Below are 25,249 nucleotides of genomic sequence, written 5' to 3'. Positions count from 1 at the left end.
GTTTACTGGATTTGTCTGTAGTATAAGCTATGCCTTAAAAATCTATTTTTTTCCTAAGCATTATGTTAATTCTTTCAAAATTTAAATGTCCAAAGGGATTTTTTCTTACAGGATGATAAATAAATAGTTGAGATAGGTGGCAGTAGGTTGATGGGAGGTGGTTATGATAGCTGAAGCTGTAGCCTTGATTACAGCGTACTTTTGAACTGTGTTCTTTCTTACCTCTGCATTGCCTTGCATTTTGTATAGTCAACTGTACCACGCCCACAGTGATGGAAAATGCAAATGTTCTCGTGGTTAACTTTGCTGTGCAGGTACCATGTGCTGTGCTGGGGACTGTCCCCAGGCAGAAAGGCAGAAATCAGAATATTTCATTTGCCTTTCCCTGCCTCAGAGTTTGATGAAAGGATAGTGTAGTTTCACTGAAAGCAGCTGAGTGGTGGCAGCTAAGGGGCCCTCAGGGCTATGGGTGGGGAGAGCAGATGGGGAAGAGATGCCTCCACAGCAGGCCTGCAGTGGAGGTGAAGATGGGAAGGTTCCTGGGAAGAGCAAGAAGTAGATCCTGCAACAAGTATTCAGGGCTATGGAGAGTGAGAGACTTTGCTCTGAGGAAATACTTCACATTGCTGAGTTGAGAGCAAGGCTGGAGGGGAAAGTCCTGCCCTGTAAGGAGCAGAAGGAAGATTATCATATACTTTTGCTTTCACCCAGTTCTTTTGCTCTTCCATGCAACAGAGGTGAGTTTCCTGTCCTTCAGAACTTACCCAATTCTATTTTAAGCTCTAATAAAAGAGTTTTACATGCTGAAAGCCCTTTCAGCAACCTCACCTTCAAGTTAAAGGTCTTCCTCAAAGCTCTGGCTTGCAGATTACCATCACATCATAGTTTGATGACTGTAGGTTCTGTTGTTTTCTTCCTTGGCTTTCGGGCCCAGCCTCAGGATTTCACCCTGGGTATTCATACCTGGGCTATGACTAGGTTTTCTAAATCATGTTAGGTTTTCTCTCATCCAGCTGACCAAATTTTTCATACAGGCCGTTACCACCTTAGTATTCTCTTAGTACAGTATCCTTCTTGATACACATACTCTTACCTTCTTGAAAGCTGGTCCGAAGTGTTCTGCTGAGGTAATTTATCACTTTCACCAGACTACCCTAATTTTTTACTTTTAAATCAGTCTTAGCTCCTTCTTGTCTTTAAAAAAAACACATAAGCTTTGCAAATGACAGCTAAAAGCTTATCAGGAGAGCCTTAATTTCTGGTGGAGCAACCAAGAGACTGACTCCACATCTGATTTGGTTATGATATGAGACTTGACTACTGGCATATTAAATTTTCAGGTGGATAAATGTGCTGTGTCCCAAGTTTCCCATCACAGAAAATTCTCATTGTCTTTCTCAGCACTTGCCCTTGAAATTTGGGTTGCAGTGATGCTTGTAGACATCTGAGCGACTACTTTGAGCCCACTGTCATGGTGGCTCATATTGTCACCTTGTTCTCTTAAATTTCTTCATCTGCCGGGGCTGCAGTGATGGGTTGTGTTTCAATCATACTCTTTCTTTGGTATGAACAGTGAAAGTCCATTGTACCACCATCCTGACCTGCATAAATCCATCTTCCTGCAATCAGAGGTAAATGGTATCAGTCCAAGTTTCTGGAAGACAGATCTTAATTGTCTGAACAGAGAACAGAGCTGGGTCCTTGCAGATGTAAAAAAACCAAACCAAAACAAAACCAAAAAAAAAAAAAACCAAAAAAACAAAACCCCAAAAAAACCAAACCCAAAAAAACCCCAAACCACCAAACAAAACCCTAACATTAAACCCTACAGTCTTTCAAGGGATGCTTCCATGGCAGCTCTAAATGCTATGGTGAAGCTCAGCTAGCAATAATGATGTGAAGCCTCTCAGCCAGAGGATTCTTCTTGTCTCAGAGAGGAAGACCTGAGTACCACTGATGGTATATTTTTTCAGGTGGTGAAGGAAAAGGCACCAGTAACAACAGCTCTGTGCTTTCCAAATGCCAAACACCAATCGGGAAAGGAGAGAGGTGTGAGTGAGAAAGGGAGAGAATGTGGGAAGAAACTGTGAAATTTTTTTCTTGGTATTTACCGATTACAGGTTTTCTGTGTTTATATTTTTGAAGGCAGTTTTCTTTACAGTCAGATCTCATCTGTCATTTCCTTTAGGCTGCTCCTTCCTACTTTCCTTGTTACTGTTGCAGTTGAATTTATATAGGAGGGAAAAAACCCTTCAATTAATTTTTCAGGTGTTTGTTTGCATTAGGTGGACTAAGTGAGAAAAATAAGAGGCAAACTGCTGCTCACAGATAATCCTCCAAATATCTGATTTTGGGTAGGACTTTCATGTAGCTGGTAGATCTTTAGAGACTTAGCTTTCCCGAGCTCTTTGAAAATCAGTGGTGAGAGGAGTGAGTGGGAAAATGAAGCCTGGGGGTCATTTTGTGCAGAGTGTCCCTGGGTGGAAACTTCCCTGCAAGGACTGACTGTAGAAGCAGCTGTAGAATGACTGTTTTAAGGCAGGAATGAAGAGGTGTTTGTTGACAGCCAATATTTGGCCTTTCTTTGTTCTCGCTTTTTATTTTACACTCTATATTAGAAATGAGTGTTTAGTGTAGCGTGTGTAGTGTAGACACCTCTGCTAGAGGATTGAGTAAATCTCACACCCCTAAAAAAGACATAATTTTTAAAGTACATTCTATATCCTGGATGGATCAGATTGCTTTCACAAAACATCAAGAGGATGTCTTCACAGTTTTTTAAGCTGTCCCACCATGGCTGGGACTCTGTCACCAGAGCATGGGGGCTTTAGATATTTACATATAAAACATGAAAAGCTGGTAATAAAATGTGGAACTACTATTTTACCTAAACTCTTTTCTACTTACTCATACAGCCGCTCTTGTATTTTTATGCCAGTGTTTGGTCCAGATAATTATGTGTGACTATTTCATTCATTTGTGGTTTTTTTAAGTTTGGGGATTTTCTGGAAGTACAAGAGATTTGGATTTATGGAGAATTTGGCCCTCTGGGTTGCTTTAAAATTATGCCATTTGTTCCATTGGCATCAACATACAGGAAAACTGGAACTTAGAGAATTCAATCAGAGTGATAAATATACCATTTTTATTACAACTTCTTAAAGTCATGCTGAAGCTGAAAAAAATGTTTAAGTCTAGTTTAATTTTAAGGTATGCAGTTAATTAATATTCTACATCCATTAACATTCAAAAATGAAAGTATCTGCAGAACCACTACTCCCTGGAGTAATTTGTCACCAGAAATAAAATGTCTGCCTTTGAACTGAAGTAGCTTTGGGTAGCAGAGTGAGCAAAGGAACCCGTGTTAATGATACAGACTAATCCAGAAGAGTGAACTTCATTACATTGATATTTCAAAATTATAAAACCAATTCTAGTTATGTCAGATACTGTTGTGAGAGCCAGTGCCTTCTTTCCTAAGTGACAGAAACTACCAACAATTTTAATTTACTGACTAGAGTGTGATAGTTTGTGTGCCTGCTTGTGCATCCCAGATTAGAAAATGTTCACAGCATGTTTCTTGATAAAAAAGATGCATTTTCTGTTTACGTGGTATTTTGGTCTTTATACTGTGAAGTGAACTCTTCCCAAAAAGTATATAAATGCAAGAAAAGAAGCAGCAAAAAAAGACAGGATGAGATGTACAGCAAATGCAACACAATGCCCTTCCCTTCCCTTCCCTTCCCTTCCCTTCCCTTCCCTTCCCTTCCCTTCCCTTCCCTTCCCTTCCCTCCTCTACCTCTAGTAGAGGAAAAGATACCTTTTGCATTATTAGCTTCAGTCTTGCATCACTTCCTATAATGTGTGGCATTCCCATCAGAGCTATTTTTTGCTTATAAACCCTGTTTAATGCAGTAAGTGAGGATTTGGGTCAGCGGATTGTAAGCGTTGTCGGGCAGTGTTTGCAAAGTGACAGCATATTGTAGGGGTGCAAACACACCAGCTGAATTTTTTGCTCTCTGTACAGTTTTTGTGCAACAGAATCCTAAGATACAATAATAGGCTGCTTAATTATTCTACCCAAAACAGTATTAATAAAGAAAATACTTGGGCTTTTTTCAGGACTTACTGTTCTGTGCTACCGTAGCCTTAATAAAGCCGGCATTAAATAACTGCTTGGCTGGACAAAGGAGCTTTGATTTTCTGCCACTTAATTTGTTTGAGTTCGAAAGGACAGTTTGACTTCTGATCATGTGAAAAGCATTTCATTGCATACTGGAAAACTGTCTGGTTTTCTATCTAACAGACTTGACAGCATGGTTGGCAACAGACCGATAATGGAAGGCTAATGAATAATGAAAAGCTGAGTGATTGAAATAGCAGAGCTGCCGGGAGAGAAGAGGGAAAGCTGGGACAGAAAATGGAAAAACAAGCAGTACAGAAGTCAGGAATAACTAATATTTTGATCAGTATCAGAGAATGTCTTCACATCAGAATTTAACCAAATCATAACTTAAGCATTCTCCACCTGCTGTCTCACTAAAGCTCTTACTTAACTTGTGCACCAAGACGCATTTTGTACAAGTTACTCAGCTTGCCTTGAGGAAGGGTGGGTTGAAATTAAAATATTTTTCAACTGTTAGGACAATGACTACTCTGCAGTAACCTTCTCAATTGTCATTAATTGTCTGATGCATTCATAAATTCCTACCTGAGCAGGGAGTGCTTAGCATCTCACAATCTCTGCAAAAACCAGATCAGAGCTGTAGCATTGGCAGCTATCAGCTGTACAGAGAGACATTGCAACACTGACTTTGTGTTTATATTTCTGTGAAGATATCTCTATTTTTGTGGCAGGGTTAGCTCTGTTTTCATGGCACTCTCTCTTCAGATACCCTGCAGGGAGGAATAGCTCTTACTCACTGCTAACTGGTCTCTCCAGGTGAAATATGGTCTCTAGAGTGACTGTGCCTTAAGGATTCCTCTGGTAATGTAGCAAGAATTACTGGGGCTAACACTTAACTCCCGTATTCAAAAGTGAGAAGACTATCTCATGAAGTCAAAAGACGGTGGCTCTCTGGCAGTTCAGGAGCTGTGGTGTTTGTGTCTGGACATGTGCATTAACATGGAGGAAGCCAGCTCCTATTAATTTCCTTACACTGCCAAGCTTAGTTATGACTGAGCTTGGTGGTGCAAGGCTTTCTCTTACACTTGCTTTCATGGTAAGAGTTACAGAGTAGGAGTTGAGTTAGCACTGTTCTTGCTGCCTCTTTTTGTGTCTTCTCTTCTTGCAATGATAAATAGAAAAAGATCTGCTACTTTCTTGCTGTAACTTACTACTTTTCCTGAGCGCTGAAATCACTGAAAAATTAATAACACTGTAAATACTATCCTTCCTTTTTTTCTTCACAGAATCTGTACCAAAACAGGTTCCTGGGCCTGGCAGCCATGGCATCTCCATCTAGGAACTCACAAAATCGGCGCCGGTGCAAAGAGCCTCTCAGATACAGCTATAACCCTGACCAGTTCCATAACATGGAAATCAGGAACAATTCCCATGAGACGGTGACCATTCCTAGATCTACCAGTGACACAGATCTCGTCACTTCAGACAGCCGGTCCACCCTGATGGTCAGCAGCTCCTACTACTCCATCGGGCATTCACAGGACCTAGTGATATACTGGGATATAAAAGAGGAAGTGGATGCAGGGGACTGGATTGGCATGTACCTCATAGGTAAGTTCCTGTTACCCCTTCCCCTTTTGGATTCCCTGCTGCTTTTTTGTAGTTGTAGGCATTAGGGTAAAGTGGGCTAATGATAGTAGTGAGCTGATACAACTCCCTTAAGTGTAGTCTTTGGGTGGGTTTATATATGACAAAAAATTTTTCTCCTCTTTTCTGAATTACTGGTTGGAGTCCTTGCACTCACTTTTTCTTCAGCAGAGATACAAGAAGGCTTTCTGTTGATGGTTACTTGACATTTCAAGATAAAATCTTTTTAAAGCTATTTGGATGTTGGGAAAATACCTCCTGTATGAAGACAGTATAATATTTTCAGGGTTTCCTCTTGAGAGTCCTTGAGTAATCTGTGACAGATGAGAGGTTTTACAAGTCAAAAATATGAATCATTTAAAAGCCTTGTGAGAATGCCTTTTTCTCCATAGCCACAGGATATTTTGATATGAACAATAATTATAGACTGAGACAGTCTGGAATTGCCCCAGAAAGTTTTGCTTTCTTTTGCTTTTATTGTGTATTGAAAGCTATATTGAGCCATGTACATTAGCATATTTTTGGCAACTCCATCTAGTAAATACTACCCCACATTAGAGTAATAAGAAATGGTTTCAATCCACTTTTACCTGGTTGTTTCACTTCAGTATAAAATGACCTTTTCTTAACCTGGTTTTGTTCCTATGGAAATAGTCCTGCTGCTGAGACTGGAGTTTATATTAACTCTGCTCTCTGGTAAATTTTGAAAATGATGGATCAGTTTCAGACACATTTCTCTGTATTAGGGGTCTTAAAAATGTAAAGCTCTTGAATGTTTCTTGAAAACCAGTGACTTTGTAAAGAATTGGTGCCCCCACAAATAGAAATGTTGATAAATAGCTTTCCTTGTCTAGGAAGGTATGCCTAGCACTAAGCAGATATTTTAGTTCTAATAGCACTATTTTATCTTGCCCAGACAGAGAACCAAAACCAGATAAAGCATATGGTGTTGTGAGATGGGCTTTTGAAGGAGGCATAGGGGTCATCATAGGGAGCCACAGTGTTACTTAAGTGCTTTAGTGGATAAAACCAAATGGCTTGGCTTCAATACTGACGATATTGGGAATATAGGTGTTGGTGACATAGGGGATATGTGAGAAAAGTACTAGATAGTAGGTCTGAGCATGTAGAAGAACCGTCGTGGCAGAGTGTTAGGCACTGGAAAATAAGTTCAGGGTATTGAAAAGACTGTAAAAAGGGATACACAAGGGTGGCTATTTAGGACATGGAGGGAAAGGAGTGGAGGTTACAATAAGCCATGCTGCAGTATTTGTTCCTGTGAGTAACCTCATAAAATGTCCTTCTTTGAAAAGAAAAGTAAGCTTCTGAAATTTAAATCCTTTAGGAAAAAAACAGAGACTGGATTTAAAACAGATGCCATGAAATCATCCTGGTTTGCTGGCCTTAACAGAAAACTACTTTTGTTTACATTTAAGTTTGAAGTGAAGCATTTTGTTTGAATAGATGAGAACACACAGCAGCTCCCAGCACTGGGCACTAAGAAATATTGTACACCTATTCTGAAGTAGTGCAGACAACTCATGAACTCTTGCCTCAGTGGGTGGAGGCACAGTATTCCTTCTGGTGGTCTGAAGTCAGCAGAAAGTGCATAGAACTTTTTCACACTGCCTGAACTTGCTCAGCCAGGTTTCACAGCTTGGGCATGGCACCCAAGGCTGTGAAAACACACTCTGATTTTTTTTTTTTTTTTTTTTTTTTTTTTTTTTTTTTTTTTGATGGGCAATGTGAATATGTAGAAATTTAACTGGGCAAAATAAAAATACACCCTGATACTCCTGCTTAATTTACCATATCAAACAGGGTAAATTGCTGCAGACACCCCAGTAAATTACAGGTGCAAATTTTTTAGAGTGTATCCTTGCCCCTGCTGGCTAAATACCTGTTGTTTATGACAGGAGTCCAATGGCTCCTTCCAAGGAACTCCACTGCCAAATAAAAAGTGAATAGTTTGTCCAGTCCCCAAGAAACCAATAGCTGATCCTTCATGTCTTTGAAGGTGTTTTGTCTCCACTCTCTCAGATTCGTGCTCTAAATAACAGGAAATAGCAGACAGCAGCATCCCTCATTCCCATTTTTTTCTCTTCCCTTCCCCTCTTCCCACTCCTGCCCCCACTGCAAAACTCCTTTAATGTGAGCTTTGGTTTTGGTTCCCTTTGAAGAACATGGAAGACTCTGAAGATTTAGAGTTTTACACGAAAAACACTCGAATCTGTGAAGGTAACTGGCACTGTGGCTGTATGCACATTTACAAAGTACGGTGAACCAGTAGGAATGGGTCTGTAGAAGCAAACATCTGACGAAGGCCTTTTGGGGGTTTGACTTAGAACAGTTTCAGTGTAGCAAACTGAATGTCCTTGCTGTAGTGCACCTTTCAGTTCAGTTTCATCAGGACAGAATCAAGTTCATGTGGCTGTATGACAGCACAGTCTCATAGTGGGATAGGGACAGTCAGAAGGGTCAGTACAAAGCACCTTTCTGACATGAAATAAAGCACTGATGCCTTCTGGTTTTGACCAGTCCATAGAGGATGGAGATCCAGACATCCCTAATGGCTTAGATTTGTGTCTGCATTTTGCACAGATTTTGCGAACCTGAGCTCCTGTTAAGAGAAGGAATGTTCCTGGCCTTGTGGGTATGACCTTCACAACGTAAACTGATCTATAACTGTTTTGAACTAGCAGCCAGACTGGAACAAGAGAACCAAAGAAACTATGAGCTTTTCCCCCATCTGCTCAGGAGAGGATTAGGGTTGAAGCCTATTATTATCACTTGTCTGGCAACTGTTAACTATTGCAATGCTGCTGGTCATTCTAGCGTTTGTCTCAATCCAGCTTGTGGATATAGACCAGTCCTTTCTGAGATTGTTTGGGTTGGTGGAATTGGAGCTGAAAGGTTTGAATGTAGTGTAGTGTGTAGTATTGTGGAGAGTCATGAGTACTGGGAAATTATTTGCATCCTTAGAATATCAGGCAGTGTATTGTGGGTTTTCTTTAAGCCTTGGTGTTGGGAGCATTGGAGTTGGTATTTGTTATTTGTCTTGTGGGAGTATCCCATGAAGGGAGTATGCAGAAGCAGAACAGAAGGCAGTTATATGTTGTAGGAATTTAATGCTTGCCATTGTAGTATTCTAGGAAATATCTCCAAATAGTTTTGTATGAGTGTTGGTTTTGAAATGCATAAAACTTACTCTGTTTTCACAACTACTGTGATCACTAAAAATTTGATGATATCAAATAAACTTCAGACTTCAGAATAATGGTATTCCAAGTTTGGGAAAATAAAGATGATATAAAAGAGTTTAAAAAAAAAAGAGCAGAAATCATATATCTCATATATTTACATACTATGGGGCATTTTGGGGTGCTATTCAAAAGTTAAAGTAGCCTGAAAGAGGACCTGAGGGAGTTTTCCTTGTGTGGAAATTCTGTCTGCTTGCTCCTCTTTTGAAGAGCCACAGCTCCTTTTATCACAAGATTTCTGTTCTTCTCACCTATCGATTCATTTATGCATTCCTTAGGGTGGCCATCTGGGAAAAAAAAGCAGTCTTTGCAGAAGCAGGTAAATGCTGGATTTAGCACTTGTTATTAGACATAACATTTGCTCATGGTCTCAGGAAATGGGCTAAGCAGCCAGTCAGTCTCTCAAAAAACTGTGTAAAAAAAAATGGTGGTCATGTGTCTCATGGCAAAAAATAGTATCCACCTTGAAGCTTCCTGAAAACATCCATGCACACGTACATGGTTTTCATGAAGGGCCATAGAAAAACCCTTAGTTGAAGGGAGAATAGTAAATGCTGACTTTCTTAAAATATAGATGTTATTGCTTCAGCACATTTTAAGATTAACTGTGGAAAGATGACAAAAAATATGTAAATTGGGAAAACAAGCATTTCTTAAGACATACTTTGCCTTCAGGAACAGGAATTATATTTCATTCCTGCTAAACTTGAAATCTAGAGATGTTACTATATAGTTCCTTCTATGTAGTATCTATCAGCTCCAAGCAATGCAGAGGAACCTCTACATTCTGTAACAACTCATCTGAAATGTGTTTGTCTTCCCTCAAGAGAACTATAGTATTATGAACATCCAGGAGTTTTTCAGATACAGACCCACAATCAAAAATATATGTATTTAACTCAAAAAGAGTTCTCTAAGAAAATTGAACATTACAAAGCTCTGTTGCTATTTAAAAGTCTCTGGAATTTAAGTTTTGTTTGCAGAAAAGCTATTTGTAAAGAAAGGGCCCATTGGGAAAAAATGAAACTAAAACAAAGTTATGAATAATGAAGAAAGGGTATATTTTTTAAAATAAGGACTCTCATTTAATGGCTGCTGTGAGGCAGCTGGAATATTTGCAGTTATTTATCTCAAGGCTTTCTCCTTATCTTATCTCATTTGCTATTGCTATTTGCCACAGTATGAAGCCCCCTTAGATAAATTAATATGGACTGCTGGCAGCTGCCTGTAGATAAAGAGCTATCTTATAATTACTGCAGTGGCCTTTTAGCTGCTACTAGATTTCACTTCTGTCATCACCTCCGTATCTGATGTAAAGGAGCTAATGAGAAATGTTTAAAGCAGACTTAAGAAAAAATCATTTGCTCCAATGTCTGTGCATACTGATGTTAGGAGTTTATCAGGGCTAACATTATACTTTTCTTACCCATATAAAGTAGGCTTGCTTTTTTTCAACATTTCCTTATATGAAAGCAAAACATTATCAAAGGCTATTTATTAAAAATGTCTTCATACACAAATCTTGGAGAGTCCAATTTTCCATCCATAGCTGGCTTTTTCCAGAGTAGTTCCTCTCAAGTTTATATAAGTAGAAACATCTTCACCTGAGCAGTGACTGAAGTTTAGCTTTAAAACTTCTTTCCTCCTCTGTTTCCTGTGGTGTTAATTCTCCCCCAGAAAGGCATTTCACCACAACCTGAAATATCTAATAAGTATTGGTTAATAGACATTTAAACATTTGATTAAATACTCTCTGGGTTGATTTTAGGCTTAGATGGCCTGTGTTGCTGTTTTGCCCACTGAGACAAGTGGAAAAATGTACATTTTTCCTGCCGTCAGACTTGGACCAGAACTTTTTTGTGCAGCTATTTTACCAAACATCCAATACATACAAGCAGAAAGAGTGTCAGTGTTGCCAGCAGAGATGTAAAATGTTAGAAACTGCAATGCGCATATAAGGCTGGGAGTTGTGGGTATCTTTGTTACTGGTCTAACCCCCGACTTAGGCTCTCTCTCTGTGTTTGGATGGTTGGTCCACCTCTCTGCTTCAAATACAGCCATCTGTAAAACAAAACTCTTCACAGTGTGCCTGCTTAGAGTGAATTCTGTTGATACTTGGATTTGTTGTGTCCTGGGTTCACCCATTTTTTCAGTCCTTTGGAAGAGAATTTCACTGTGGTCTTAGGGCTCCTTCTCAGTAGGTCATCTTGTAGCTGGGTCTCTTGCCAGGCTGGGGATGGCAACCACAGCTAGCTGTGATCACCTCAGCAAGTTAACCTTTGTTGAACACCTCCAGTTCTGCACCATCTGTGAAACATCAACAAAGGTTCCCAGTGGCCAGGCAGCTTTCACTAGGCACAGCACAATTTATTTCAGGAACAAAAAGTGTCAGAGGAGCAGGTATCATAAGCCTTGGCAGATATATTAGTGCAGCAATATCAGTTCTTTGTTACAACCTGGATCACCTTCACCTGCTATTTGATCCAGTGAGAGTGATTTGTCAGGCTGAGTCACTTTTTCCCTTTCCCAGTTCTGTACCTGGTGCACCCCTTCATTCAGACAAAACCTGGATATGCTGTTTACAGACCCACCAAATGTGACATGAGCATAATTAGCTTTTGCATCTGGTTCACCCCTTTACCAGTGGATACAGTCAACACTTTAATGCAAGGGTTTCTGAATATTCTCAACACATATGGCTTCTGACATATCTTCCCTTTCACTGCTTCCAAGGTTCAGCTGCCAATTGTGTTAACGTTGGCTGTAGCAATGCACCAAAAATCTTCTGCAGAGTGCTTAGTGTAGTAGTGGTGTGCTTTATGGTCTTTTAGGGAACTCATAGTAAAGAAGCCTGCAGACTGCCAGTTCTTTTCCCTACATATATTTAATATGTGGTAGAGGTGTTTACTGTGTGCCAAAGGATTTCCATTTTCGTGTATTACTTCTCCATAAAATAACAGCTCTTATGAACATCTTTCTAGGTGAATGGGTAGAAAAGAGTTTTCCATTGCAACTATTCATGCTGAATATCAGGAGAGGGAAATAATACAGACAGGGAGTACTGCATCCTCATGCCTTCTCAGTGATTTCTGGGGTCCTTATGCCAGTGGATGAAACTGCCTCTGTGTTGTGCAAGGATGGCCCATGTTGCCGTGTAGCCGACACTTACAGTGAAGTCACTAATTATCACCTACTAAAATATTTCAGAAGAAATCAGTTGGGAATACTGGTGCACTAAATCCCAGATTTTGGCTTCAATCCTGCAAAAGAAGCATATTCCATGCAGCACATTCAGACCATTGACTGGATAGAATCAATCATGGTGCAAACAGTGGACAGAACAGATATAAAATTCTTGGCAGGATAAGGCTTAAAGCAGAAAGATTTGTTTTGGAGAGGTTGTCAAGCCAGCCATGTGGATTTTGAAGTTTCAGCAGATGTTTTTCTTCTCTTAGTTTTCTAGTTTAAACTAAATCCTTCCCATCCTTAGTGTTTATAACACTTACATTGCACTGTTCATAACACTGGAACATTCCCATGCTGCCTTCCACAACTACTGTAATGACTGTGTATACATTTAGCTTTTGTAAATTTTTTCATCCATTGATCTCTCCAGCCCTAAAGGCATTTTTTTTCTTCACTGGAGATCTTTCACTATGTAATAAATTTATAACTGAATACCATTTTTCAGATAAAATCCATCCAGATTCTCAAGAGCTTCTTTGCACTGTGGTGCTTCAGTGTACACATCTGAGTTGTGTTTGGACTTTTATCTTCTACTGCTTTATTAGATCACAACCTCCAGTCCAATCTACCGTTTGCTGTTATGTCTTTCAACATTTCTGTAAATCCATTTTTCAAATACTGCAAATTATTTCCCCCCTCTTTAATGGACATTGTTAACCTGGAAAAATGTCATCCTTGTTCACATTTCAGATGTTCCAATGTCCCTTTATATTTTGTCTTCATACTGCCTTGGGCCTGCAGCATCTCTTATTTCAAAATTTTCTTGCAGATTTCATGGCTGCACTGCTTTGACCTAATCCTCATTTTCCAAACTGCACTGTAGTCAATGGAGAGGCTTCCACTGACTGTGAAAACTTTGTTGTTATATTAAAAACAAGCAAACAAAATTCTTCTATGTTGTACCTTACCACACATCTGTAGAAACTGGGGAAGTCAGGATCATCCTTGTTTGGATTCCTCCCTCCCATCTTCGGTTCTGTATGCAAACTGGATGTCATTACTTGTGAATAAGTTTGTGCAATGCATAGGTGAAGTAGAGCTGTTGCTGTACTGAGACCCAAATGTGGTCCACCTGCTGCAGGGAGAAGAATAAATCTGGAAGTGCAGGAACTTTAAAGGAGAAGCCTGTAGCTGGGATGGGCACAGCTGAAGTAGCACTGAGAGCTGCATGGTGCTATCACACTTCTAAGGGTATGCAAAGCCAAAATGACACCAGTATTACTGGACAGATGCCTGTCCCGCTGCAACCTAACATCTGCTTGTGGGGGTTTTTGGCCCCACAAGCTTTTATTGCTGAACCTCCACTCCTTACTTTCCTCATTCCTTCTACCTTTTCAGCAGATTTGTGGTTACAGGAAAGAAATATGAGGTGAGTTGTTCTGAAGCACAGCCCCCTAACACCGCAAGGACACCATAGAAGAATAGAGTCCGCTGCCATCAGCTCTACTTTTAGCCAGAGGTTCCACTGTTGCAGGGAAGAAGGGGGAAGTCCCTTGAGTGACAGAGCTCAAACTCTCAGTGTGGTTAGCTCAAGTTCAAGTGAGGAAGAACTGGATCCACAGTTCATCCAGAGCCTTCTGAAAAACCACAGGCATATCATAGCCAAGATTTCATAGGGTCTCTGTAATGGCTAGTCATTTGCTTTTTTAATTGTTGTTGGTGTCATGAAAAATGAGAATGTTATGTCCCAGCAGTAATTTGGAGAATGCTGGAGTGGTAAATGGTGATAAGTGGCTCTGGAAGTAAGCTAGATGTTCAAAGATAAAAGTGTTTTGCTGAAAGTTGGGACTCCTTGGTTTTGGGAGTGGCTGATGTCATTTGGATTTAACGCATTATACTTTCTGCTTCAGGTTTGAAATCCACCATGCCTGTGTTTCTAATGTGCCTGGACCAGTTTTACTTATGGCCACCATCCTCTGCCCTCACTGACCAAGAATTGTTCTAACTTTGCCAACTCACTCCCCATTTTATTACAGTTTATCTCCCTTTTTACTTTCCTTTCATCCTTCTCTTGACATGTCTTCCTCATACTGCTCTTCTCCACTCATTGTTCACATTTCTCCCTCCAATTTTTTTTCTTTAGCTAGGCAAGGGGCTAATTTTTGTGGGATTAATATTGAACCATTCATGTGCTTGAAAAAAGCATATGCAAAACTCTTAGAACTAGAATTGAGCTTGCAGCACCAGTGAAGGATTAGGCCTTTGTTTTCCAGAACTCTTCTCCCTAAGAAGTTATAGAAGGAGTGAATCTAACTGAAAACTGCAGTATATTAATTGCCTGCAGCAGAAATTGGCAAATGAATTAACAGTGAAGTTTCAGTCCACACTGGAGCTTAATATGTAGCAGCTGAAGTCAATGGAAATGTTCCTAACTATTATTTATGATTTTTTTTTTTTAATGGGGCATCTTTGTAAATAAGAAATTGGGATCTGCATCTTCAGCATATGTTTCTCATTAATAGTTTCTCTTCTTCAGAATGATAATGGCTTGTATTGTACAGCTCTTTGGGAGAACAGCTTCCAAGGGCTGGGTTTTGCAATGCTAAAGGATTGCAAAAGGAAAGACTTTCATGACCTGATAGAAATCACTACAAGCTCCACTTGTAAATTGCAAAGGCTTTGGTCATCGTTTTGTGTTTTTCTTCAAATGATAGATTGGGTGGTAAGAGAATAAACATCAGAAATATGAAACTTATTTGTGGCTTACCTCTTCTAGTATTATTTTGTAAGACAATTTTATTTTATTGATACTTTACGAAGGGTCTGGAGCACATGTCCTGTGAGGACTGGCTGAGGGAGCTGGGGATGTTTAGCATGGAGGAGGCTTAGGGAAGATATTATTACTTCCTCTAACTACGTGGAAGGGGATTGTAGCCAGGTGTGGCCCAGCCTCTTCTCCCAGGCAACCAAATAGGAGGAGAGAACAGTCTCAAACTGCTCCAGGAGAGGTTTAGGCTGGACATTAGGAGGAATTTCCTCATGAAAAGGGTGAGTGGATATTGGAATGGGCTGCCCAGGGAGCTGGTGGAGTCACTGTCCCTGGAGGTGTTTAAGGAAAGACTGGAGGTGGCACTCAGTGCTAGGGAATAGTTGTATGGGTGGTGTTAGGGCATAGGTTGGACTCAGTGATCTCAGAGGTCTTTTCCTACCTAATTGATTCTGTGATTTACGAAATCTCTTTCCTACAGCTTTCCATGCTACTTGCAAAACAGATCAACCAGAGCTCATTCTCTTCGTACAGAAAATTATTTTTAAAAACATTTTGCTGGCTATTGTTGTATGTCATAATATAGACACACATATTGACCAAAAACACCTTTAAATTTCAAATGAATGCAGACTTATATAGCTGAAGACTAGAAATCCTTATGTAATTTCAGAAGTACAGCATTTCCTCTGCAGAAGGGATCAAGATATGAAGTGTAGCTTTTATTTTTGTGGCATAATTGCATTACATTTACAGAAAGCCAGTGCTGTAATATGTAGTGTTAAATCAAATTAGAGATGCATAAGAGACTGGAATACTGTATCAAGTTCAGGAACCTATCTGATGTTGTATTCCTGTCTCATGTTAATTACTTGTTTCTTTGAAAGTAGCACATGTTATTCTAAATTTTGTAGTTGTTAGTATTTGAGAATGGGAAAAGATGGGCTAGTAATATATACCAGCAAAATACTGTATGAGAAAGGGGAGTTTGTTTTTAAGCCTCCTAAGTGAAACCAAACAGAGCAAAAGGGTCACTCAGCTATTTGTAATTTAAACTCCATCAATCCTTCTTAGGAAGATGTATTGACTATCTGATTACTTCTCTGTGGGAATTTCAGACAAACTTTCAAATACCAAGGTCCTGTCTGTTTAGTGTAGGCTGCTGACAGCACTTGAAGTCCCCATTAGATTATTCACAGATCTTTTTGCAGGGTGGCCTTTATCAACATTTTCCCTAATTCCTCTGAAGAACAACATGCTTTTCATCCTGGATCCTGTCTTTCATCTGAAAGATAACTTTATTTGGTGGTCATGGTTCTTTATCTCTCTCTAGTCCTTGTGAACTATATTGGGATGCTCAGCATGGAAGTGACAGCACAGAGTATTTTTAGTCGTGCAAGCCTGTACTTAGTGGTGTCTGGTTTGGTGAGGAGAAGCAGTCCATCAGATAACTGCTGGTTACCAAAGGACTTGCTGTCATTTGCTGCTAGTGTGCCTTGGGCCCTCTGGCTGCTATTTGAATTGGAGTTGCCTGGCTCCTGGTCATGCATCACCTTCCCCATTTCCTCTAGGGCCCATGGGAGGTCTGTGGGAGCTGCTGCTTCTGTCCCAGCAAAGTCTCGTAGGTCTGCAGCCACCTCCCCTCTCAAGCAAGAGGCACCCAGCACTTCTGCATGCCCAAGGGCAGCGTGGGCAGAGAGCAATGTCTGCTGGCTCCCTGTCTAAGACACCCTCACCATCCCCAGCTCTCGCTCCAGGAGCAACTAATGATGGTCAATGTGTAGCGCACCCCAAATACTCCCCCATTTTAGTCCTTAATTAGTAAGCTGTCTGCTGCCCAGGGAACTTAAGCCACAGACCTGAGAGCAATTGCAAGGTATTTGCTTTTTGGCCAAGCAGGGCCAAACTCAAGCTATGCAGAGGAAGCAGATAGCTAGTTTAAAGGTTAATCGCATTTCAGAAATAGTGGGAGGGAGATGCATTACAATGCTTCATTGGAAAAATTTCAGAAGGCATTAGTTGCTGCCTGAAATATATGAAAGGGAACTGCATTAACTCTGCTCTTCATTTTGTGCAGAGGTGAAATGAAGAATTTCACCATTTACCTTTGGGAATTAAGATGCAACATGTTTTAAAGGTCAGTTCCTTTGTTATGGGGATTGTCAATAGAAACAGGAAATAATTTTTTTTTCCATTGCACATACTCTTTCTCCTTAGCATGCCATGCCACCTATTCCCTTATCTACGGCATGAATGTTGGTAAATACATGTACATATATATGCGCATACTGCAGTAAATAGCATTGTATATCACATGCACAATTTTGTTTGTCAATGTGCTACATACGTAATGTACATGTTCAGGGAATAGCATGCCTGAAATAGTGTTACTTGCCAATTAAAACAGGTCGACCAGGCGTATTCATACATTCCAGCCTCCCAACGAGTTTCAATTACTGCTATTTTTAACTTGCCAGAGGATATTTCTTTCTTATCTTTCACCTTCCAAAAACACATACCTTCAAAAACTGAAAGAGCAAGACTTCCCTTTTGGACCTGAATGTATTCTTCTAGAGATAAAATTTTTCTGGCTTAAAAGTCACAATGAACATAAATTTCTACTAGACTGAAAATTATTTTTATTTCTCTGTAATTAGGGACTTACCTCTTTCAAAAGAGACAGACAGGGTTAAAACTTACTGTGAGAACAACCTACATATTGGATTTCTAAATCATGACATTTGTAAATACGTTTTGGATACAAATTGGTTTTATTCTTAAAGGCTTCACTGCTCCTACTCGGGTGCTCTGCATATTGCAGAGCTCCATAAGCTTTTATTAAATTATCTTTTCTGATGCCTGAGCCTATATTCCAGCAGTGGCCACTGTCCAAAAACAGTGTGCCCACAACTTGCTCCATGTATGTATCCCTATCCTGGGGACCTGCTTTTTTCTGGATGCTTCCCACACGTCCCTGTCTCTTGCCTCCATGACAGGAGGCAGTGTGCAGGTGTTACTCAGTGGGAGCAGCTTGTTCCAGATTTCCTGTGGTCTCACCTGTCAGCTGTAACCATAGACTGGCTTGCTTGTCCTTCCCTTCCCGTGGTCTTCTACCTTGGACATGCAGATGGGTAGTGGCCCTTCTTCTCAGCCTGGTTTTCCAGGTTTCCTACACTTTTTCAACAAAATAGAGGAAGAGATTTTCTGGAGTCATCCCCATTAGCTCAACTTGCCATAGGGATGTGATTTAGATTGGATATGGGCATATGTTAGCATCTGTCAAATTAGAGGGGTTGTGTGTGGCAGAGTTCACACTGCCTTTGTGCCAGCTGCAGGAAGCAGCAACAGTGGAAGTGCCAGCTGGTCCCCACAGATACTGCCTATGAACACGGTATTTTAAAGCTGATTCTGGGATCTCCTGTCCACTAAAGTCTGGCCTAAAATGCCTGCAGTTTCTTAAGCAAGACCATCCAGTCCAGCTCAACTAAGCCTCCTCAAGGAAGCATGGTATTTTATAAACAGTTGTCTTGGTTTAGACAGACAGGTATCTGCCAGGGAGGGTTGGAGTCTCCCTTAAAATGTAAGCCCCTCCCCCCCTTTTCCAAATTATCATAAATTTGCAATTAAAAGGCTGTCAGGCAAAGATTTTGGGAATAGGTATAGCAGTTCTTTACTAGGGATATAAAAATACAGATGTTGTAGTACAGAAGAATAAGCAAACAAATAAACAAACAAGAAATCCTAGAAAACCCTGACAGAGTCAGAAATACAACCTGACACCCTGTTGGTCAGGGTGTTGGAAGCAGTCCAAAGTAAGCCCTCCTGGAGTGGCAGATGTGGTTCTGTTGGAGTAGAGATGGTCCCGTTGAAGAAAAAGGGTCCAGTAATGGTGAGATGGGTCTGGTCTTCCTCCAGGGATCCGGTGGAAAAACTGGATACCTAGTGGGACTGTGGGTCCTTTTTATCTAGGTTAGGATGGTTTGGCTCCTCCTCCCTGTGTGGAGCAGCTTACAATAGTGCACTGTAATGTGTAATGTCATTGATGAGCTCTTAATGGTCCATTAGCAGAAGACATTCCCATGGAAGTAGTGAAACAATGAAGAGAGATAAGTAGCACTCCACCATCTGGTAAGTGACACTGACCCATCTGAGCAAAGAGAAGCAATTCTGCTCCACTCAGACGCAATAGAATAATATGCTCTTTACAAAACCCATGACAACAGTATATCTTGAGGGACAGTAATCACCCATGAGACATCATAACACGGCAGGTGTTGGAGCATCTCCAGCACCTTACAGAAACTAAATATGACAAATAAACATCACAAGTGATGAAGCCAGTGAGCAATATGCCGGAACTGAGGGATACTCTCTGCCTCATCAGGATGAGAGCCAGGCAGAGTTCCCAGGCTCCAGCTCAGTGCAACATTTCAGTATATGCTCACCTTTAAGTATGAAGTGTTTTCCCTGCCAAAGCAAAAGAGACCAGTTTAAGTCTTCTCGCAAGTATATAATGTTCCTACTTGGACAGAATAATGTGCATGGTCCTTAATAATCTGTATCCAAGGATGGTCCTTTACTAAAGGTATTCATAAGTAAACCAGTGCTCTGAGAGTAACAGTTGTATACTTACCTGCCTTTTTTAGATAATTACAATTTGGAATTCAAACGAAGACACAACCAATTATAAAGTAAAAAGTGAGAACAGAAATCATACCAGCAGATTTTGCTATTGAAGGATTACAGCACAGATGCACTTCAAAACGGAGCATGAAACGCAGCTGGTGAAATAATTCCTGACAATTGGCAAGTCAGCAAAGGGAAAGTTTATTATAGATAGCATTGCTATTTATAATTATCCATTGCGATTATTAATCACCTCATTAGAAGGATTTCTGTTGTAATCCCTCAGGAGAGTAACACCAAAGAGTTCAGTGTTGGTACTCACTCACCTTCGTCCTTTGAGCGCAACTATGTAAAGCCAATGGGACAATATTGACATCTGTTTGCTGCTTTCTTCTTTCAGTGAAAATGTAGTTTCCTTCAATTTAGTCTCCGTTATTAAACTGTTACGATAGTCTTTGAGTTTCTCAACTTTGTTGGGCTGCCTCTTCCATTCTGCAGTTGGTCACACCATCCCTTTCTCCTCAGGCACAGTGTCCCTTGTTGTATAGCATTATCTTTGTTTTTTCTTGAAATAAAGACAATTCTTCACACTGTTCACAACTGAAGTATTTTAATGTCAGATCAAGTGGTTCACATTTTTTCTCACTTTAAATACAACTAATAGTTAATATAATTGTCTTTCGAACTGAGTCTCAGCACCCACCCAGGACTCCTTCCAAAGCAAGCAAGGCTGAGTTGGTTAAAGCACATTTGTACAAATCTCTGTTAAAATTAAAACTGTTGTTATCACTAAAAGGAAAAGTCCAGGAGGTTGCTGGCTAGTCTCTGCATGTAGAGATTGTGGCCTTTTGCTTTGTTAGAGCACAGATGTGAAATCCATTTCATCCCACTGAAGCTGGAGCAATGAGGCCATGGCCCAGCCCATCATGGGTTGCTGCTTCAGCCGCTTTGGTTGAACTTTTAAGTTGTACAAATGGATGATAAATCTGATTTCTCAACATGTGATGCCAAGCTCTCTAGTAGCCCAAGTGTGTTCTGTCAAGCCTAAGGTGTATTTTTAGCCTGACTCTCTGCTGTGCATGTCATCATAACAGGCACTTACTGAGACCAGTCTTCTTTGTTTATAGATGAGGTCTTGTCGGAAAACTTTTTGGACTACAAGAACCGTGGCGTCAATGGCTCTCACCGTGGTCAAATTATCTGGAAGATTGATGCCAGCTCTTACTTTATGGAGCGTAAGTATTTTTCCAATTCTGTTATGATTTAATTCAATCACTCTAGAACAATAATTCATCTGTTATTGTTTTCATGATGTTCCTTTGCCCAAAACGTCCCTTAGGAAAGGCAAAAAATGTTACCAAAATCGCTGAATGTGTTGAAAGAAACTGAAACACTTGGTGTAATAATAACCCACAGTTTCTGCAAACAAATTTTGTGGGCATTGGCTTAATTACTTTTTTTAAAATACAGTTATGAATATGTTTTTCATTCAATTTGCTGATATTTGGACTATATCATTAGTAATGAGCTGCATTAACTTTAATATGGGTTTAAGGAAAACAGAAAGTGAGGGGCATAATATCATTCACATTGGCTTTTAATTGGAAAACTTCATGGTGCATCTGGCTTCTAACAGATTCAGGGGAATTCAGAAGTTGAAAGGGTTGAGTTCTGATTATCATCTTCACTAATAAAAGTGTAACTATATGTAGCTTCAGCAAGGTACATTGATTTCAAATTATTGTTCCTCATTATATTAATATTTTACCCAGGGCATTTGATGCAATGCAGTATAAATCTTTTCCACCCTCTTAGCAGTGAAAATACAGAAACACTGGATTTGTTTCTGCAAAGTACTAGGTTCCTTATACATCAAGTTAATATTACCAGTCCTGACTGCCCCATCTCACTGACCATTCAAATCCTTCCTCTTTTCAAAGATTTACCATGTGTTAGTGTAAATGCAATTTATGATCATCTTTGGATAGAAATAGGGTACTCAAAATACTAGACTGAAATCTACAGTAAAACGACAGTGGTGAAAGAGCCACTTATATCCTTAAGGAGGAGTTAAGCATGAAGAAGAGTAGCATGAAGCAATTTCAGTTCTACATTTGAACTGCTTATTTCCAAAGATCTGCCTTAGCCTCCTGAAAACAATTCAGAAGTTTGGTTAAAAGCATTAATTGCTTGACAGGTATGTCTGTCTAAGACTGTCTATACTTGAGAGCAGTCAAAGGAATCTTTGATATAACCTATATTTTAAAGGGTTTGTAAAGGACATGAGTTATGCTTGTCCAGTCTTTGACTTTGATCTTAAATATCTGGTATCAGCTAGGGTGCTACATGCAAACATTTTACAGATGCTCAGTCCTAGAAGCAAGTTCTCTCTTTGCAGTATGAAGCATTGCTGATGGTCTGTAATTCCTGGTATTAAACTGAGAATATTGCTCTAAAGAATTTAGGGACCTGCTGAAATGTCTACAGAACATACAGGATGTTTATATCCTGTGTTTAAAAAAAAACATGGATGGGAAGCTGCTTAACATATAAGAACATGAGGGTTTTTCAGTTATCCTGGTTCTGGGTCAGAAATTCAGTACAGGATCTCACTTTAAAACAGTGGGCAATTTTTTTTTTTTGGGGGGGGGGCAAAATTTGTGTTGCTTTGGAGTTTGCTAATAGCCTGATTTAAGACCATCTACAAAGACCTGTCAGTTTTCAAAGCATGGATAATTTCTTAACACGTACCTGTGCAGCATTTTTATATATCACAAACATTTAAGGTTTGCATTTGTTTTAGCGATCTACTTTTTCACCTTGAAAAGGAAAGGACTAGTACCTTTCCCAGAGAAGGGAATATCTTTACACTTTGCATGTCACAAACTTGCAACATCTTGTTGCCAGATAGATATGTAATTGGTAAGAGCTGGAGAGGGAATTGCTTCCAAATGCCAGCAGAGCAGAACTCATCTCCTGTTAATACTCAGAAAAAAAACCCCAAAACCTAACAGCTGCAGAGACAATGTTGTACTACAGCCAGTTTTGCATTTCTGCAGAAGTCTGGCAAGTTGGGTTTTTCTGACAGTCAGTGATGAACAGTAACCACCCACTGTAGCTATGAACTGGTCAGAGTTTGAGGGGAGGAAGGAGGAGTGAAGAGAGGCTCTATGCCACTAGGCATGCGAACCTTATGTGAAGGCTTGGATGGCATTGCAGTGAAAGAACCAGCCTCTAATGGGTTTTTCAGGAAAAGAAATACGCTCTGCTGCACTGTAATTTCTGGCATGCTTTTTGGTTTACACAGCAATACAGAGAGAGGGTATCCAAGAGACCATTTCTCTGAGGTATGTTGCAGTAGCATCCTATAAGCATTGTATCAAACTAGCATATCCTTACAATGATGGGTAAAGTTTTGTCACTTCAGAATTGCACTGAAGATAGCCAGATAACTGGGACCCTTCCTAATCTATCAGCCTCTCTAAAGATTGTTCACTACCTGGCAACTAAGAACCACTTCCAAGGGTAACCAGTCATCTCTGTTGCATTTTTATTTGAAAACTTACGGAGCAGTTGTTTGGCTAAATTTGTTTCTGTTGTTGTGGCTGAATTTTTAATAACAAAAATAAATGACAGGCCCTTGCAGAAAACAGAAATAACAGTCATTTATTCCTATTGGCTAGAAGGGAAATAATGGTAAAAGGAAGGTGCAACTAAAGTCAGATATCTGAGAGATCCTGGAACATCTTCAGACAGAAGATGTATATTGCATGTTATGGTCTATATATGCTGTATATGCATGCATTTATGGAGTATGTACAGAAATGTCCCCAGACTGGCGGTCAGTCCTTTCATCTGGGGCTCTGTCTAGAAAATATATCTTTAGAAAGCTGATATCAAGGCTGCCATCAAAGTACAAATAACTGAAGGATGTTTCAGCCTTGAACACTTCCAAAAAAATGAAGCACATTCATGTCAATAAAAGCTTTAATGAAGCTAGACTATTTACATTTTTTTTCCTTTAATGGACAGATTGTTGACAAGTCTAGCCCACTAAATTAATTTCCTGTCTCCATTTTCATTACCACAATGTCTCTTGAATCTTATACTCTTCACTTCATTAAAGAGTTCATGAGAAGAGAAAATACAGATAAGGCTGTTGAAGTCCATCCTGATGTAACTTTTAATATGGCCTACGGTCATTCTGCATGACTTCAACCTTCAGGAGTCCACGGACAGTAAAAACTGGAGCAAAACAGGAGCATCTTCAACAGTGTGAAGATTATTTAGAAGCAAAATGGTGAAAGGTGTCAGGGAAAAAAGTAGATCTGAAGCAATAAGAGAGACATGTTTCCCAAAAGGTGTAACTATTGCTTGCCTGTCCTCCAAGGAAGACATACCATTGTTTTACAGTTCTTTCTCTTCATTTCCTTGCACATGTATTAGTCTTATCGATGCTGTCTGCTTGTCTTCCACCCTACACACAGTTTTTAAATTCCTTGTACTTTTCCTCAGCCTGTTAGCCTGATAGTAATTTAATACTCATGCTTAAGCCAAGCTTAGCTTTGGGAAGATGAGCACAGTCTGAAAACAGATATTGAGATTCCTTAAGAGCCCTGCACTTGGGATCCTTTGATCAGCCCTTTAATCTTTGCCTTTCTTGCATTTCTTGTTAGTTCTCCTCTTACAAAGGCTGTCTGTGCCCAGATTGTAGGCAGCAGCCTATCATAAATGGAAACATGGGTCAAAGCACACAAGGCACTAGACAACCATTTCTCAGCTTCTGACATGGTTTTTCTCGGTCTTTCTCTCCCTTTCCACAACTTGTTTTGACACTTGGAGATATTTTGTTTGTAGTGTGGAGATCACAGCTATTTGTGTTTTCATTGACACACAAGGAAGGAGTGTCTGTGTTGCAGCATCTATGCTTGGTGACACCATGTCGGGGCCTGGTGACACCTCACTGGTCCCCACACTACCTGCCCCATGCTTTTCATGGCAAGTGCTTAAAGAAATTACAAGAACTTTGCTTGCACAAAGCTAAGACTGAAGTGAGAGTTTTGATAGGTCAGTAATAGGAGTTTCAGAAAGCTTTGAATGAGAAATAGTGCCTGATTTTAGGCATCGATGTCAGATCAAGTCTTTCTTCACTAAGTCCTAGTTTCCTGTCACAGAGGCTACAGCTTACATGGATTCTTCCCTGCCACTTAAACAAGCATAGACATTGTATTAATGCTTCAGAGGCTGGACATCAATTAATTCCCAAAGAAGTGGTCAGGAAGATGCAGTAACATTTAACTGTAGTTTTAGTTCAAGTCCAGAGGAATCTAACCGTAGGTGCCAAATTTTGAAAGTATGGTTTCACATATGTGTTCATTTTGGTCTTCCAGCTGTATCCTCAGCCACACTGTATTTGCTTTAAATTCAGAACTCCTGCATAAGTAATGTGTTTTGTGCTTCACCTTTGGTATCACCCAGTATACCATTAAGCCTATCATGCACTTGTTTGAAATGAAGAGAGATTCCTGAAACGCAGTAGTGCAGCTAGTAGCTGTCTTTTTCTCATCTAACCTAGTGTTTGATAAATGCATGCACCGATGCCTATGTTTTGGTGCTTTGAACTTTGGACGTGTGGTA

General features: G+C 40.0%; 1 protein-coding gene across 5 annotated transcripts in view; it reads left to right on the top strand.

The window, feature by feature from the left end:
• HECW1 (HECT, C2 and WW domain containing E3 ubiquitin protein ligase 1) overlaps positions 1-25,249 on the top strand; it is a 254,102-nt gene that overhangs the window by 85,931 nt on the left and 142,922 nt on the right. For all 5 annotated transcript variants that reach the window (XM_066190748.1, XM_066190729.1, XM_066190720.1 and 2 more), the window contains 2 exons: positions 5,413-5,737; positions 20,740-20,847. In XM_066190748.1, the coding sequence (XP_066046845.1) occupies positions 5,413-5,737; positions 20,740-20,847 (433 nt within the window). The remainder of the gene's footprint in view (positions 1-5,412; positions 5,738-20,739; positions 20,848-25,249) is intronic.

Source organism: Chamaea fasciata, unplaced genomic scaffold (assembly GCF_029207755.1).
Source record: "Chamaea fasciata isolate MVZ Bird 193981 ecotype frontalis unplaced genomic scaffold, bChaFas1.0.hap1 SCAF_1, whole genome shotgun sequence".
In the NCBI taxonomy this organism is placed as follows: domain Eukaryota; kingdom Metazoa; phylum Chordata; class Aves; order Passeriformes; family Sylviidae; genus Chamaea; species Chamaea fasciata.
Note: the sequence above shows the minus strand (reverse complement) of the source record. Positions and strands in the feature narration are given on the sequence as shown.